The sequence below is a fragment of the Drosophila simulans genome, chromosome 3R (assembly GCF_016746395.2).
Source record: "Drosophila simulans strain w501 chromosome 3R, Prin_Dsim_3.1, whole genome shotgun sequence".
In the NCBI taxonomy this organism is placed as follows: domain Eukaryota; kingdom Metazoa; phylum Arthropoda; class Insecta; order Diptera; family Drosophilidae; genus Drosophila; species Drosophila simulans.
In genome coordinates, this window is record NC_052523.2 from 2,026,604 (window position 1) to 2,042,827 (window position 16,224).

Consider the following 16,224-nt stretch of genomic DNA (forward strand, 5'->3'; position numbering starts at 1 on the left):
TAACTTTTGTGCTTTAAGCTCCCCGAAGGAGCTTTCCAAGCTGGCCCAAAGCTGAGCCACGCCTGCGCTGTGGCATGTAAACAACTTCCTCCCGGAGAGCGGTTTTCTCTCTGCCTCTCAGCTGTTTGGCGCCGCACGCGATTCCGGTCAGCTGACTGCCGCCGCCCGCCGCGCTGCCGCTGCGCTGCTGCCGCGACGCCAGCGCCGACATCGACGTCTGCATCTGTTTGCATGCCAACCACTTGTGGCTGTCTGCCGCGTTGTTTTCGCATTTCCTACGCATGTGACTGAGCTCAAAGCTTTTCCTATGGCTTGACCGCCGAACGCTGCTTTACGCACCGGTTAGTCCGATAACTGATGGCTTTTAGAGCCGTTAGCAGTCGCCTGACTGCCTTAAATCGCCCAAATTGACAGGCCGATAGCGAGCAATCCGCGTAAGACAATAAATGTGACTAGTGAGCTAGGTCAGTCCATGCTATAGGTTGACAATGAAATTATAATGGTAAATTTAAAAAAAAAACTTTATGTACATACAAAGTGAAGTACAAATAATTCTTTCGAATGCAAGACATTTATAATACGATTATATAATTACTTATATTCTTAAAAATACATTTTATATTTAACACACACCTAAGAACTAAACGCAAACGATAAGAATGTTTCAGCTCAATCTAATTTGTTTAGATCTGCATATCGTTATTCCAAGAGAAAACGTAAACATTTAATTGAATTTTACATTGCCTTTTCAAAGAGGAAATATGGAATTTCAAAATTCTGAGAAACATTTGAAAATATAAATAAATACATATGTACATGCAAATTCCAGAATTAATCAGCACAAAATTTAGATATGGAAGCAGCTTTCACTAATTTGCTTACTTTAAACACTTTAAGAGCAAGGAAATAGTTAATAATAAATATGCACAGAAAAAAAATTTGAAAAATGCTAGCATGAAATTTGCAAGAAAATATCGATAATTTAGTACATTATAAGGATTGCTATGCATTGATATCTTAAGGGTCGATTTCTCAATGTAACTATGAGTTGTATTATCTGTCAGAAAGGGCTAACATAAGATTTAGAAATCGCTCCTAACTTAATGTTATAAAAGAGCTTAGTGCTATGTTATTTTCACGCAACAGTTGTTACGTTAATCGCTTGATTATATCTTATTTTTTTATCTGAAGAAAACATAAAAAATTGAAACCGGAAAGTGAAGCTTTTATCCTGTGTTCATATGCAACGCATTATTTTCGGCAGAGCGCATTCCTTTACTGCCAGGCCAAACTAATCTAGGTAAAACAGATTTTATGAAATGCTTGCATAGCTACTCGTAGTAGCTTTGCTACCCAAACAAAGGCTGGTCGAGGGGCCCACATTCGCTGGAGCTGCAGGCGAAAGTCGCACCGACGACCTTGACCCGGTGGGCGAAATCGCATTAAGCCAAAGACTCGGGGCGGAGGTGAAAGAAAGTGAAATCAAATCTGCACATGCCCGGGCCAAAAAGGCAAAGCCCATGGCAGGCAGATGCACTCAAGTGGAGGCACAAAGGTGGCTTTATCGAATGCGCCACTACTAACCCAGCTAATTCGCAGCGCTGATGCGTAAAGCATGTCGAATGGATGCGGAAAGGGTTGGCCCAAGGAGAAGCCATAGCCATGAATGAAAAGAAAAGTTGAGCGAAAGTGCTGCGTTTTCCACTCGAAATGAAAAGAGGAAAAGCGGAAAAGCTTCTGCAAGCTCAGGGCCAGCTTTTTGGTCCGATTGCGGCGAACTTGGGCCAACATTTTCGCTCCAGCGCTCGGTGTTCGCAGACCGTTTTCGTTGCTCGGGCTGCTGCAAATGGAAATCGAAGAGCTGCCCACAGAATCCGCACAATTAATCATCCCAGCTTGCTATTTGTTAGAGTTCCGCGGTTCCTTCTGTTTACACAACGCCCGAACATTAAAAAGAGAGTGTAAGTGCTTGTGGGCCACTTGGCCACTGGGCCGTTTGGCTACTTGGTCGGGCTGAAAATGTGCACCTGGAAAAACAGATCCCACGGAAACCTGGCTGTGCCAGCTTCCGCAAACTGTGAAACGAAAACGAAAAATAGGCAAAATATCTCGCAGATACTGAGGGCCCCGTGTGTGTATCCACATTTTGAGTGTGATTTTGTTTAAGGTAACTGCCGGATTATTGTTATTCCAGCGCCTAATTTGATTGAAGCGCTCGTTGGCCAAATTTATATTCGGAATAAATTCGATTTAATTGCCGAACAGCGGTGGGTCGATGGCCACAGCCACGGATTAGGCAAAAGTTTATTGTGATACAAGCGTAATTGCTTTGTTGGCAAACAGATTTAGGCGTCATCCGGAGAATGTGAAAATTCTCGGCGCCCCAAGAATCAATTGATTGGAATGGCTGAGTTGGTGGCGCTGCCGCCTCCCCTTCATCCGAATTCCATGGTCCTTGTCGCTGAAGGTTGAGTTGGAGGTGGAGGTCCTCGTTTCCTGCCTTCACTCAGCTGCTTCCTTCCATCACTGCTAACGAGATGATCACATTTGAGCAGATGGCTGTGCCATGCCATGCTGAAGTTATGAATTTCTCATTTCCGCGGGTGAAGTGGTGGTGTCTTACCCAGAATTCTCGAGGCTAAAACCCCTGTCTTAACTGAAGTTTGGTGCGGAATTTCGGTAATTGTTATGTCAATCAATCTGATTAACTGGGACCACACAGCAATCAAATGGGTTCGTTCCTTAAGCATGTGCTCTGCTCATTAGTATGCACATGAAGTATATCCCATAAGCCAATCTAATCACCAGAAACAAATATATTTGAACAATAAAAAGTGGGGAATAGTGAGTAAGTTTGGCGCGCCAAAAATAAACCAACAAATAAATAAATAAATAACAGCTTTAAGTGAAATATATAAAATAAACAGATCAACAATTTATGTTAGGCATAAATAAAGTTAATGTACAATCAATGGATATATGAAATGCTTTCTAAATATAAGCAATCAGAAAAAAATAACTGCTATGAATATATGATGAACTTTATAAAATCAGAAATTTCATAGTGAAGATTTTTGTTTTTATTCCTTGGGCAACAAATTAAAATGTGAAATTCGAATATTGTGCTTAATTGCACATATGCTGCCATAAGTTTTATTTAAACAAAAAAAGTGGGAAATAAAAGCCTGACATTGACGTAGAACTTTGCACCAGTTTCAGGAATCCTTCAAACAAAAATCTTAGCACAAACTTTTATGCCTTGCTTCCATGGAACTTGCCAAACAATGGAAGCATTTGCCTCATTCTATTGTGACTTAATATGCCAAAGTACATTCCTATTTGTTGTTCCCATTCGCAAAACAACCATTATGGGTGGATAGCAAATAAAAAAAAGCATAAAAGCGTCGACTACAAAAATCGTGAAAAGTGACAACTTTAGTTGGTACACTCTCAGAATGCGGACATCAAGGAGAAATGTTTATTGGAAATATTAGGCAGTCGACTTGATGTCTCGACAAGGGTGGAAATATTACCCATACGCCAGGGTGTCCCCCGATACAAAGTAATGCGGGGTGATTGACCGACTTTTCATAAATATTTTATAACCAGCTAATGCCGAAAGCCTTTGTAGCAATTGGCGACATTTTTGTATCTTAGCGTGCAGCAGGGGAATCAATTAAGGAATTTAGATATAAATATTTTAGGCGCTTTAACGGAAATTGTGGTGAGTGAAACAACATAGGTTTGGATAAATGTGGGTTTTTAAAAAGCCTACAGTGTAAAATTACTCGAAATGGAAAACATAAGTTTGCTTGAAAAGACTATACTTACTAAGCGTGTCGTTTCCATGTCCCTATGAACTATGAACTCAGTTATTATTAAACTAGAGATCTGGGACTTAACATGCAGATACAACAAACGAGCAACTTTTTTACAGTTTTTAAATTAAAATTTTCTGATATCTAATTTGCTAAGATAAGGTCTAGCTAATTCACTAATGGAATTGGATTATTTTTAAAACCATTAAGCGCTTAGGTCCAACATTCTAACTCTCGATGGTTTATTTTTCTATAAGACAGAAACGGTGCGTGTCGTCACTACGTGAACCGACGAGCTTCGTTTTCCCAATTCATATATTATTCAAAAATGGCTTAATGTCTAATATATTTCATAAAAATATAACCATTTTTAGAGTACATATATGGCTAAAACATGCATTTAACGCACGTTCATGTAATGATAATCATCCTGAGAGCGTTCTTTGTTTTCCCCCGAGATGTAAGCGAACTCACGTTGCTTTTGCCTTTTCCAATCCCCGCAGGACATAACGAGGCCGACAAATCAGTGCAATTAACTCGCGTAACCGACTGCGCCTCCAAACAATAGCTCCCAGCTCAGGAACAGCTACAGCCAGAGAAACAGCAACAGGCGCAGGCACTTGGGGAGCATCGGGTGGAGACCCATTGTTGCGCCACCTGGCGGCAGCCACTGTACACACTCGGCACCCTCGACTTGGATTCCAATCCCTTCGCGAGCCCCAACCCACAGAGGGCTTCAGACATGGGCGACAATATAATTGGCTCGGCGAGCTTCCTGCACTTGGGGGACATTGTGTCCCTCTATGCGGAGGGCAGCGTTTGCGGTTTCTTGAGCACACTCGGGTAAGTACCATTGTCCCGGCTGAACGAGGACGTAACGAGTGTGCCGTCCGGAGGTTCATCTCCTGGGGCCACCTGTTGTTGAACACTGCACTAAACATCTGGTTTCTTTCGCCAGCCTGGTCGATGATCGCACAGTGGTGTGTCCCGAGGCCGGAGACCTCAGCTGTCCGCCTAAGAAGTTCAGGGGTAAGATGGTTATCTTATAGTTGATATTTTTAATATATTTATCATACTTCTTCAGACTGCCTCATCAAAATATGCCCCATGAATCGCTATTCCGCGCAGAAACAATTTTGGAAAGCAGCTAAGCAATCGGCCAGCTCCAATACGGATCCCAATCTTCTCAAGCGTTTGCATGTAAGCTCAAGAATATCTATAATATTTAATCGTTTAACAATGTTAATTGTGTTTTACAGCATGCGGCGGAGATCGAGAAGAAACAAAACGAGACGGAGAACAAGAAGCTGCTGGGCACCTCAATCCAATATGGACGGGCTGTGGTGCAGCTACTACATCTGAAGTCCAACAAATACTTGACAGTTAACAAGCGACTGCCGTCGCTGCTGGAGAAGAATGCCATGCGCGTTTATCTGGACGCCAACGGGAACGAGGGCTCGTGGTTCTACATCAAGCCCTTCTACAAGCTTCGCTCCATCGGCGATTACGTGGTGGTGGGGGACAAGGTTATTCTAAGTCCGGTGAACGCGGATCAGCAGAACCTCCATGTGGCAGCCAACTACGAACTGCCCGACAATCCCGGCTGCAAGGAGGTCAATGTTCTGAACTCGTCGACCTCCTGGAAGATCTCGTTGTTTATGGAGCACAAGGAGAACCAGGAGCACATCCTCAAGGGCGGCGACGTGGTGCGTCTATTCCATGCCGAGCAGGAAAAGTTTCTCACCATGGACGAGTACAAGAAGCAGTACCACGTCTTTCTGCGCACCACCGGACGCACCAGTGCCACGGCGGCCACCAGCAGCAAGGCGCTCTGGGAGATCGAGGTGGTTCAGCACGACTCCTGCCGTGGCGGCGCCGGCGATTGGAACTCTCTCTACCGTTTCAAGCACCTGGCTACGGGACACTACCTGGCGGCCGAAGCGGAAATCGATGTGTCGGCCGGCGCGATGTCTGCCACTTCTGCATCAGGACACGATCTGCATTTGGGCGATTGTAGCAAGGACTCTGGCCTCAGCTGCTCCACCATGAACTCCACCATAAACGGTATGTGGCATTGGACCCAAATAACATGTAACTATTCCTAATTGTTATATCTTTCAGACAAACCCAAGGGAAAGCAGTACCGCCTCGTGTCCGTTCCGTATTCTGCGGACATTGCCTCGGTGTTCGTTCTGGACGCCACCACAATGGCACGACCCGACAGCCTTGTACCACAGTCCAGCTATGTGCGCCTGCAGCACATTTGCTCCAACACCTGGGTCCATGCCACTTCGATACCAATCGATGCCGACGATGACAAGCCGGTGATGTCGATGGTCTGCTGCTCACCCATCAAGGAGGACAAGGAGGCCTTTGCGCTGATTCCCGTCTCCCCGGTGGAGGTTCGCGACCTGGACTTTGCCAATGACGCGTGCAAAGTGCTAGCCACGGTTACCAGCAAGCTGGACAACGGCAGCATTTCCATCAACGAGCGGCGGGCACTGATCTCGCTGCTGCAGGATATAGTGTACTTTATAGCCGGAATGGAGAACGAACAGAACAAGACAAAGGCTCTGGAATTCACCATCAAGAACCCAATCAGAGATCGGCAGAAATTGCTGCGCGAACAGTACATCCTTAAGCAGCTGTTCAAGATCTTACAGGGTCCTTTTCAAGAGCACACAGCCGGAGATGGGCCGTTCCTGCGGTTGGATGAGCTCAGTGATCCGAAGAACAGTCCTTACAAGAATATCTTTCGTCTGTGCTACCGTATCCTAAGGTTGTCGCAACAGGATTACCGTAAGAACCAGGAGTACATTGCCAAACACTTTGGCCTGATGCAGAAGCAGATCGGATACGATATTCTGGCAGAGGACACCATCACGGCCCTGCTGCACAACAACCGAAAGCTGCTGGAGAAACACATAACGGCCGCAGAAATTGAAACCTTCGTCGGTCTGGTGCGGAAGAACATGCACAACTGGGACTCGCGGTTTCTCGACTACCTCTCAGACTTGTGCGTGTCCAATCGCAAGGCAATCGCGGTCACCCAGGAGTTGATTTGCAAGAGCGTGCTGAGCGACAAGAACAAGGACATACTGATCGAGACGCAGGTAAGGGCACTGCGGACCGGATCCGGGCCAGCGCGCTGCTACAAGGGCACCTCCGAGGACGTGTGCCTGGCCACGCTCGCCGAGGACGCCGGCGACGATGAGGATCGGTCTGATGTGCAGTCCACGTCCACCACAACCACCTGGGACAGTGCCAGCCTGAACGAGGACGATGGCAGCCCATCTACGGGGGATAAGTACGAAATCCACCTCAAGTGGACGGGACAACCGGTGGGTACTTATACATCTCTAATTTCACTTACTTAAATTGCATAATTTTTAAGATGAAAACCGAAGATGATATTAGTTCCCAGTTAGTAATTACCCATATTTTACCATTGACTTGCAGACATCCCGGTCCATGGCTGATTTGGCCAGTTGCGATGGCGGCGAGCTGGAGGCGGCTATTCTGAACTACTATCGCCACCAGTTGAATCTGTTCTCCAACATGTGCCTCAACCGCCAGTACTTGGCCCTAAATGAGCTTTCGCCTCGCCTGGATATTGACTTAATCCTGAAGTAAGTCTGAAAACAAATGGAGCAACTGGCATTGCAAACCTTACTTTTTTGCAGATGCATGTCGGATGAAACCATGCCCTACGAGCTGAGAGCTTCGTTCTGCCGATTGATGTTGCACCTTCACGTGGATCGCGATCCCCAGGAACCAGTGACACCTGTGAAGTATGCCCGCCTTTGGAGCGAGATACCCTCAAAGATGTCCATACAGGAGTAAGTACGAATCGAAGTACGCTTGATTAGAGGTGCTATATATCTCTCCTCGTGCAGCTACGATGGCAAGAACCAGCAGCCAGATCAAAACAAGCAAGCCTGTCGCGCCAAGTTCAACACAACCATCGCCTTTGTGGAGAACTACCTGTGCAATGTGGCCACCAAGGTGTGGCTCTTCACAGATCAAGAACAAAACAAACTCACCTTCGAGGTAAGTCTGAACCCAGATGTGAAATATGAATTGGAACTGATCATTGAACTGCCTTTCCAGGTTGTTAAGCTCGCAAGGGATCTGATTTATTTCGGATTCTACAGCTTTAGCGATCTTCTAAGACTCACCAAGACGCTTCTGTCCATCCTGGACTGCGTCTCCGATACTTCATCAGGTGCCTTTGCCAGCACGGATATTGATTGTAAGTCCTGTATATTCTTAAAATAATGTCACCTTTATAGTCTTAAGCTCCAATGTTTTCTCTTAACAAGCTGTCGAAGAGGAGACTAACACAGAGGGTAAGACGTTTCAACTGCCTGAAACTCCGTAAAAATTACCCTAAATATTATGGATATTGTATGAAACGTTTTTTCAATGTAAATGGCAAATATTCTTACCAGCTTTGAAAGATAATGGTTTTAAAGTGACAACCATCTATAATAATGAGTGGCTTCTTATGAAGATTAACCATATTAGTATATGATGTAGATAAATCTTACTCTTACTTCTACTACTTCAACTTCGATTACTTACACTCTTATTAAACTTGCAGCTGAAGGTGGAGTTCTACGCTCTATTGGGGACATAAACACAGTAATGACATCTTTGGCCCTGGGATCAGTGGGCCAGGCCATAGCTGCGCCCACGATCTCCCTGCAGCAGCGGAAGTCCGTCTCCCAGTTAATGAAGGAGTATCCCTTGGTGATGGACACCAAACTGAAGATAATCGAGATACTGCAGTTCATTTTGGACGTTCGTCTGGACTATAGGATCAGCTGCCTGCTCTCCATATTCAAGCGGGAGTTCGACGAGTCCGAGGTGGCCGCTTCGGCCGCTAACAATGAGGCAAGTCAGCAGCAGTCGCAACAACAGGCACCGCAGACGCCTGGCAGCTCCAACGAGACCGATCCCCTCGATAGTGCCGAGTCTGTGGCCTCCGGAGCTGCCGCAGCCGCCGCCACCGCTGCCCGCCAGAAGAACATCGACCTGGAGTCCATCGGCGTGCAGGCGGAGGGAATCTTCGACTGCGAGCGGAGCGACGCAGCTAACCTGGACCTGGATGGCCAGGGCGGACGTACTTTTCTGCGTGTCCTACTCCACCTGATCATGCACGACTACGCTCCCCTGGTCTCGGGTGCCCTGCACCTTCTGTTCCGACACTTCAGTCAGCGCCAGGAGGTTCTCCAGGCCTTTCGACAGGTGCGTTGCTAATTGTTTTTTGCTGTCATATCATCTTTGCAATATTTGTGGTCCTGGTGAGATATATCTAAAGCTATAATAAGGAAGTTCTAGATATTTATTCATAACGCACATCTATTTAACTATTTATCGATGCTCGCTTCATTTAATTATTAAGGTAGTTTTACCCGTTAGCAGTAGGTATCATAAACTAAAAATTTATAAAATTAAAGATATAAAATGCTAAATATGTAGATTAATTTGCAACTAACTAACCAATTGATCTAATGCTCATTTCTCTCTTGTGTTTGCATGCGCTAACTCTCTATCTCTTTTTTAAATCGAGACTCGACCTTACTAATCCGATACCATTATACTAATATAATCGTATATTCACGCAATCGAACTCATGATCTAGTTTAAAAAAACACAACTAACAAAGTGGACTTACAACGCATACCGTACCGACCGATCTTTTGATTTTGTATGTACCCATGATTTTGAAGAACTCTCGCTTAACCAGGCAGTTCGAGACTAACCAGGCTATATCCTCCGTCTCCGCTTTCAGGTGCAACTTCTGGTATCGGACAGTGACGTGGAGTCCTATAAGCAAATCAAGTCCGATCTGGACATCCTTCGCCAGAGCGTGGAAAAGTCGGAGCTGTGGGTGTACAAGGCAAAGGCCACCGATGAGTTGGGGGCCACCGACGCTGGCGGAGATGCTGTTAGCCTGGAGTACAATGCCGCCCTGTCGCAGGAGCAGCGAAACGAGTACCGCAAGGTCAAGGAGATTCTCATCCGCATGAACAAATTTTGCGTAACTGCCTCCGGTCCAGGCTCGGTGGTCAAGCCACGCAAGCATGAGCAACGACTGCTCCGCAATGTTGGCGTCCACACCGTCGTCCTCGATCTCCTCCAGAATCCGTACGACGAGAAGGACGACGAGCTGATGAAGGAGCTCATGTGTCTGGCCCACGAGTTCCTGCAGAACTTCTGTCTGGGCAATCAGCAAAACCAAGTCCTGCTGCACAACCACCTCGATCTGTTCCTGAATCCGGGCGTAAGTTCCCTTTTTCCCTTTTTCTTCACAAGAAGGAACCTTTATGATTCTATTACTATTACTAATCTGCTAAAAGATTCCAAATATTTATTAATTTTGTATGCGTTAGTATAATAATCTACATTCGATGTGTGAGTTTCTTACGTAGTTCTTCGCCGATTTCATATATATAGATTTAAAATTCTAAAAAGTTCTTTTAATTCACATTAGACTGGAAACAGATCTACAAACAAAACAAAAACTATTTACTGGAGAAAGGTTAATCTTTCTAATATTATATATATATATCTGCTTCTAAATTTCATAGTTGCTATTTGTATATCCATTTGACATTGGATCTTTTAAATTAATAGGATGCCTTTATTATTTACAATAGCCAGTGTACCTATGCCACCACCTAAAATGCTCGTCATTATATTATTGTCCAAGAAATGCGATTTTAACACTTATTTGCCTTACAGATTCTGGAGGCGAAGACTGTGTGCGCCATCTTCAAGGACAACTTGGCCCTGTGCAACGAGGTGACGGACAAGGTGGTACAGCACTTTGTGCACTGCATCGAGATCCATGGCCGTCACGTAGCCTACCTGCAGTTCCTGCAGACCATAGTGCGGGCGGAGAACCAGTTCATCCGCCGCTGCCAGGACATGGTGATGCAGGAGCTCATCAACTCCGGCGAGGATGTGCTGGTCTTCTACAACGACAAGGGTTCCTTCAACCACTTCGTTCAGATGATGCAGCAGCAGATGCTGCGCATGGAAAAGCTCAGCGACGACAGCCCCTTGAAGTATCACGTCGAGCTGGTGAAGCTCCTGGCTTGCTGCACCATGGGCAAGAACGTCTACACGGAGATTAAGTGCAACAACCTTCTCTCTCTGGACGACATAGTGACTATCATCTGCCACCCATTGTGCATGCCGGAGGTTAAGGAAGCCTACGTGGACTTTCTTAACCACTGCTACATTGACACGGAGGTCGAGATGAAGGAGATCTACGCCTCCGGGCACATGTGGAGCCTGTTCGAGAAGAGCTTCTTGGTGGACATCAACCAGCTCATCACGAACCCCGCCGCCGCCAGCAACAAGACGCTCCAAGCGTACGTCCTGAATGGGGTAACCAATCTTTTAGGCAGCTTCTTTGCCAGTCCGTTTTCGGATCAGAGTGCCATAGTGCAGTCTCGCCAGTTGATCTTCGTCCAGCTGCTACAGGCTGCGCACAGAATCACCCAGTGCCGCTGGCTGTCGCTGGGTGATCGTTTCAACGTGGAAAACTGCATCCGCACGCTCACAGAGTCGGCCAAAATGCGTAGCATCGCACTGCCCCCCGAGCTGGAGCAGCAGGTGGCCACAATGTCCAGCAAGACGGCTATGCTAACCCGACAGACCACTAAATGGCTGCTGGCCTCCAAGCAGCCCAAGTACGAGGCTCAGCAGGCGGCCAGTCTGATGCGCTGGGACCGCTCAATCATCGAGGGCTTGCAGGACATAGTGTCTCTCTTGGAGGATCAACTAAAGCCGGTGGTGGAGGCGGAACTATCTCTGCTAGTGGATATACTGTACCGCTCAGAGCTGCTCTTCCCCGCCGGAACAGAGGCCCGGAAGCGCTGCGAAAGCGGTGGATTCATCCGAAAGCTAATCAAGCACACCGAAAAGCTGCTGGAGGAGAAGGAGGAGCGCATGTGTGTAAAGGTTCTTCGCACGCTGCGTGAAATGATGGCCATTGATGTGAACTACGGCGAGAAGGGCGATGCACTGCGACAGACACTTTTGCTGCGCTACTTCCAGAGCAAAAGCACGCCCAGGTTGGCGGAGGATGAGGTTCCTCTTCCTGCCGCTCCTTTGATGGATCCTGCAAAGCAAAACCACCTAGTGACTCACGGACCAGGGGCTAAGTACTTGCAGCGAGCGGGCAAAACGCTTCACGAGATGCAGAACCACTTGGACAGAGAAGGCGCCTCGGATCTTGTGGTCGAGCTGGTTATCAAGTCCGTTCACTCGCCCAATATTTTTGTCGAGGCTGTGGAATTGGGCATTGCACTTCTGGAAGGCGGCAACCCCATTATACAGAAGGGTATGTTCCAGAAGTTCCTCAGTGACGACCTCAACCAGGCCTTCTTTAAAGTCTTCTTTGAGAAGATGAAGGATGCACAGCAAGAGATCAAGTCCACCGTCACTGTGAACACCACCGACATTGCGGCTAAAGCCCACGAGCACAAACAGGACACCAATCTGGAGCTAGACAAGATCGCTCGCAAGCATGGCCTCAAGAGCAACGGAGTGGTGATCACTGAGGAACTAAAGCGGGAACTCCACAATGCCGGACTGGCAACGGCCCGTGCCTACGGGAATGCACGAAACATCCACTCCGGCGAGGAGAGCTCTGCCATCAGTGTGAACAGTCCTCTGGAGGATATACTGGCCGAGAAGCTGGAAAAGCACAAGGACAGTCGGGATCAGCGCAACCAATTGTCAAACAAGGTGCTGGTCATGCAACCAATCTTGCGGTTCCTTCAGCTGCTCTGCGAAAACCACAATCCGGACATGCAGAACCTGCTGAGGAACCAGAACAACAAGACGAACAACAACCTGGTATCCGAGACGCTTATGTTCCTGGACTGCATTTGTGGCTCCACGACCGGCGGCTTGGGCTTGCTAGGCCTGTACATAAACGAGCATAACGTTGCCCTGATCAACCAGACGTTGGAGGCCCTCACGGAATACTGCCAAGGACCGTGCCACGAGAACCAGAACTGCATAGCCACGCACGAATCAAATGGGCTGGACATCATCACGGCGCTTATTCTGAATAATATCAATCCACTGGGCGAGAACCGCATGGATCTGGTCTTGGAGCTGAAGAACAATGCCTCCAAGCTGCTCCTGGCAATTATGGAAAGTCGGGGAGACAGCGAAAACGCGGAACGCATTCTGTACAACATGAACCCCAAGCAACTGGTAGAGGTGGCCTGCAAGGCATACCACCAGGAGGAGCTAATCGACGAGCAGGACGATGGGGATGAGCCGGACGCCGGGTCGGACGATGATGACGCCACTGTGAGTCCGCGGGAGGTGGGTCACAACATATACATTCTGTGCCACCAGCTGGCGCAGCACAACAAGGAGTTGGCCGGTCTGCTCAAAGCCTCCGAGGATCCGCAGTCCGCCAGCTTCGACGCCAAGACAAGTCAGGCCTTGATGTACTACGCCACGCACACTGCCCAGATAGAGGTGAGATATAACATGGTATTATTCCTATATCCAACGTATAAATCCAATATATTTGTTTAGATTGTTCGAAACGATCGCACTCTGGAGCAGATAGTCTTTCCCATTCCCGAGATCTGTGAATACCTGACCACGGACACCAAAATCAAAATCCTGAACACCGCAGAACGGGACGACCAGGGATCCAAAGTGGCGGACTTCTTTGACAAGGCAGAGGAAATGTTTAACGAGATGAAATGGCAAAAGAAGCTAAGAAGTATGCAATCTTTGCATTGAATCAGAGCTATTAAGTTAAATGATCGTTCTTCTTTTGTAATTGCATAGGTCAACCCTTACTATTTTGGATAAGCAGTTACATGTCCCTTTGGAGCAACATCCTCTTTAACTGTGTTGTCGTTATCAATATGATTGTGGCCTTCTTCTATCCCTTTGATAATACTGTGCCAGGTGAGATCATTGGAAAGACATCAAAGCCATTTAAAACCAATTTTTGTCATATGTGTTTCAGAGCTTAGTTCCCACATCTCCTTGCTGTTCTGGATCATAACGATATTCTCACTTGTTATTGTGCTAACGCTTCCCCGGGAGTCTGGAATTAGAACCTTCATAGGCTCCGTCATCCTTCGATTTATCTTTTTACTGGGGCCGGAGTCCACTCTCTGCTTACTGGGAGTCGTCACGGTATGTACAAGGTACTGGATATCCCCACATATCTTTTTAACATGGATACTTTCAAAACAGGTGACCCTCAAAAGCGTTCACATAGTGAGCATCATGGGCAACAAGGGCACTCTGGAGAAGCAGCTAATTAAAATTATAACTGACTTTCAGTTACTTTACCACTGCATTTATATAGCATTTTGCTTCTGCGGTCTCATATTTCATCCCTTTTTCTACTCATTGCTGGTAAGATTCTATACCATTCTATACAAAAATAAGTTTCTATGACCTTTGCCTTTGCAGCTCTTTGATGTGGTCTATCGGGAGGAGACCCTGGTCAATGTTATTCGATCCGTGACCCGCAATGGTCGCTCTATCGTGCTGACAGCTGTCCTGGCTCTGATTCTGGTGTACCTCTTCTCGATCATTGGCTACATGTTCTTCAAGGATGACTTTCTGGTCAGCGTTGACTTCGAGGAGCAAGACAATGCATCGCCTCCGTCTGTCCCTTTGACTCTATCTGTGCCGGTATCGGGAGATTCCTGTTCTGCTCCCGATGATCTGGGCAACTGCCAGGCAGCCAAGGACGTGGCACCACCGAGTGCTGGTGGCGGTGAAGTGAAGGAGCGTTCCTGCGACTCGCTGGTCATGTGCATAGTAACCACACTCAACCAGGGTTTGCGAAATGGCGGCGGCATTGGTGACATACTCAGGGCGCCTTCAAGCAAGGTAAAATTCATTTGTAGATCTCAAAAGGGCTCTACTAATTTGTATATTTTCAGGAGGGCTTGTTTGTCGCACGTGTAATTTACGACCTACTATTCTTCTTTATTGTCATTATCATTGTCCTAAACCTGATATTTGGTGTCATCATCGACACCTTCGCCGATCTGAGATCGGAAAAGCAGCAAAAGGAGGCCATCCTGAAGACGACCTGTTTCATCTGCTCACTCAATCGATCTGCCTTCGACAACAAGACCGTGAGCTTCGAAGAGCACATCAAGAGCGAGCACAACATGTGGCACTATCTGTACTTCATCGTCCTTGTAAAAGTGAAGGACCCCACTGAGTTCACTGGCCCCGAGAGCTATGTATATGCGATGGTCAAGGCCGGCATCCTGGAGTGGTTCCCGCGCCTGCGTGCCATGTCGCTAGCGGCTGTGGACGCCGATGGGGAGCAAATCGAGCTGCGCAGCATGCAGGCACAGCTTTTGGACACCCAGCTGCTCATTAAGAACCTGTCCACCCAACTACACGAACTTAAGGATCACATGACAGAGCAGCGGAAGCAGAAGCAGCGATTGGGATTGCTTAACACAACGGCGAACAGCCTCCTGCCGTTTCAGTGAGTCTGTAGGAAATAGAATAGTATACTAGTTTCGGCACATCATTTTGGTAAACATTCCTTGTGAACCCAAAGGTATTGGCCCCCTTCGCCACATTTATCCTATTCGAAACACATTCTCAATATATTCACTGCGGGACGAACAAGATCGCACGTATTCAAAAAATTAAATCTCCAAGAATCGTTCAATATCCCGATTAATAACCAAAAATCATTCTGTATTAGATTCGAATTCCAACACCCACACATACATTTTCTCAAATATCATGCTCGATAGAATTCTACAAACTTAACAAATGGAGTACATTATTATGTAGTAAACTCACTCAGAGAACTTAGGGCTGTTAACATGTTGATTAGTGGGCGTGTTAGGCATTTTTACAACCTTAAAAGTCTTTACCTTAACTCTCCTCAATGACTTTGTAATACCTGAAGCTAGAACCTAGACCTATGTAATTAACTTAAAAAGGTTCGCAGAGCGACCTCAAAACAATTTTGAAGAATGTTTTATCTTGTATTAAATTAAATATATTATTTAATTGTTAATACTGTATGAATGAATTTTCATAAGTTTAAAATGCAAGCAGAACTACTTGAAAATCTAAATATTGTGATTACCTTTTTATATGTTTTTTTCGTTTTTCATTTCTGAATGATTTACTTAGTACTCGAAGCGAGTTGTGTTGGTTAAATTCGTTCTAAGCTAACAGTTAGAGTATACATCCTAAGCGAAACTACACTATTGTTAAGAGAATCTTTATATCTTTACGTGTAAAGTGGAATATATCTTTGAAATAAATACCATCAAATTAAGGCTTTGGACTCACAGTTTCCTTTGTTCTTTGGGTTCCGTATATCCTAATCAATCATCCAAATAAACGAAAGCAG

At 46.3% G+C, this 16,224-nt stretch overlaps 1 protein-coding gene across 3 annotated transcripts in view; it reads left to right on the plus strand.

Moving 5' to 3' along the window:
* Positions 1-16,158, plus strand: part of LOC6726821 (inositol 1,4,5-trisphosphate receptor) — a 22,321-nt gene extending 6,163 nt beyond the window's left edge. The window contains exons 1-20 of one of the 3 annotated variants that reach the window (XM_016176136.3): positions 1,802-1,961; positions 4,322-4,661; positions 4,777-4,847; positions 4,903-5,018; positions 5,078-5,882; positions 5,940-7,159; positions 7,278-7,447; positions 7,502-7,657; positions 7,715-7,868; positions 7,929-8,070; positions 8,141-8,167; positions 8,422-9,068; positions 9,616-10,107; positions 10,569-13,334; positions 13,395-13,587; positions 13,656-13,778; positions 13,840-14,012; positions 14,073-14,237; positions 14,295-14,720; positions 14,774-16,158. In XM_016176136.3, the coding sequence (XP_016033322.1) occupies positions 4,561-4,661; positions 4,777-4,847; positions 4,903-5,018; positions 5,078-5,882; positions 5,940-7,159; positions 7,278-7,447; positions 7,502-7,657; positions 7,715-7,868; positions 7,929-8,070; positions 8,141-8,167; positions 8,422-9,068; positions 9,616-10,107; positions 10,569-13,334; positions 13,395-13,587; positions 13,656-13,778; positions 13,840-14,012; positions 14,073-14,237; positions 14,295-14,720; positions 14,774-15,340 (8,514 nt within the window). In that variant the 5' untranslated portion in view covers positions 1,802-1,961; positions 4,322-4,560 and the 3' untranslated portion in view covers positions 15,341-16,158. Of the gene's footprint in view, positions 1-1,801; positions 1,962-4,321; positions 4,662-4,776; positions 4,848-4,902; positions 5,019-5,077; positions 5,883-5,939; positions 7,160-7,277; positions 7,448-7,501; positions 7,658-7,714; positions 7,869-7,928; positions 8,071-8,140; positions 8,168-8,421; positions 9,069-9,615; positions 10,108-10,568; positions 13,335-13,394; positions 13,588-13,655; positions 13,779-13,839; positions 14,013-14,072; positions 14,238-14,294; positions 14,721-14,773 lie in introns of those variants that run through there. The other 2 variants (XM_016176138.3, XM_044923415.1) reach the window with 2 other exon arrangements.
* Positions 16,159-16,224: the final 66 nt, after the last annotated feature.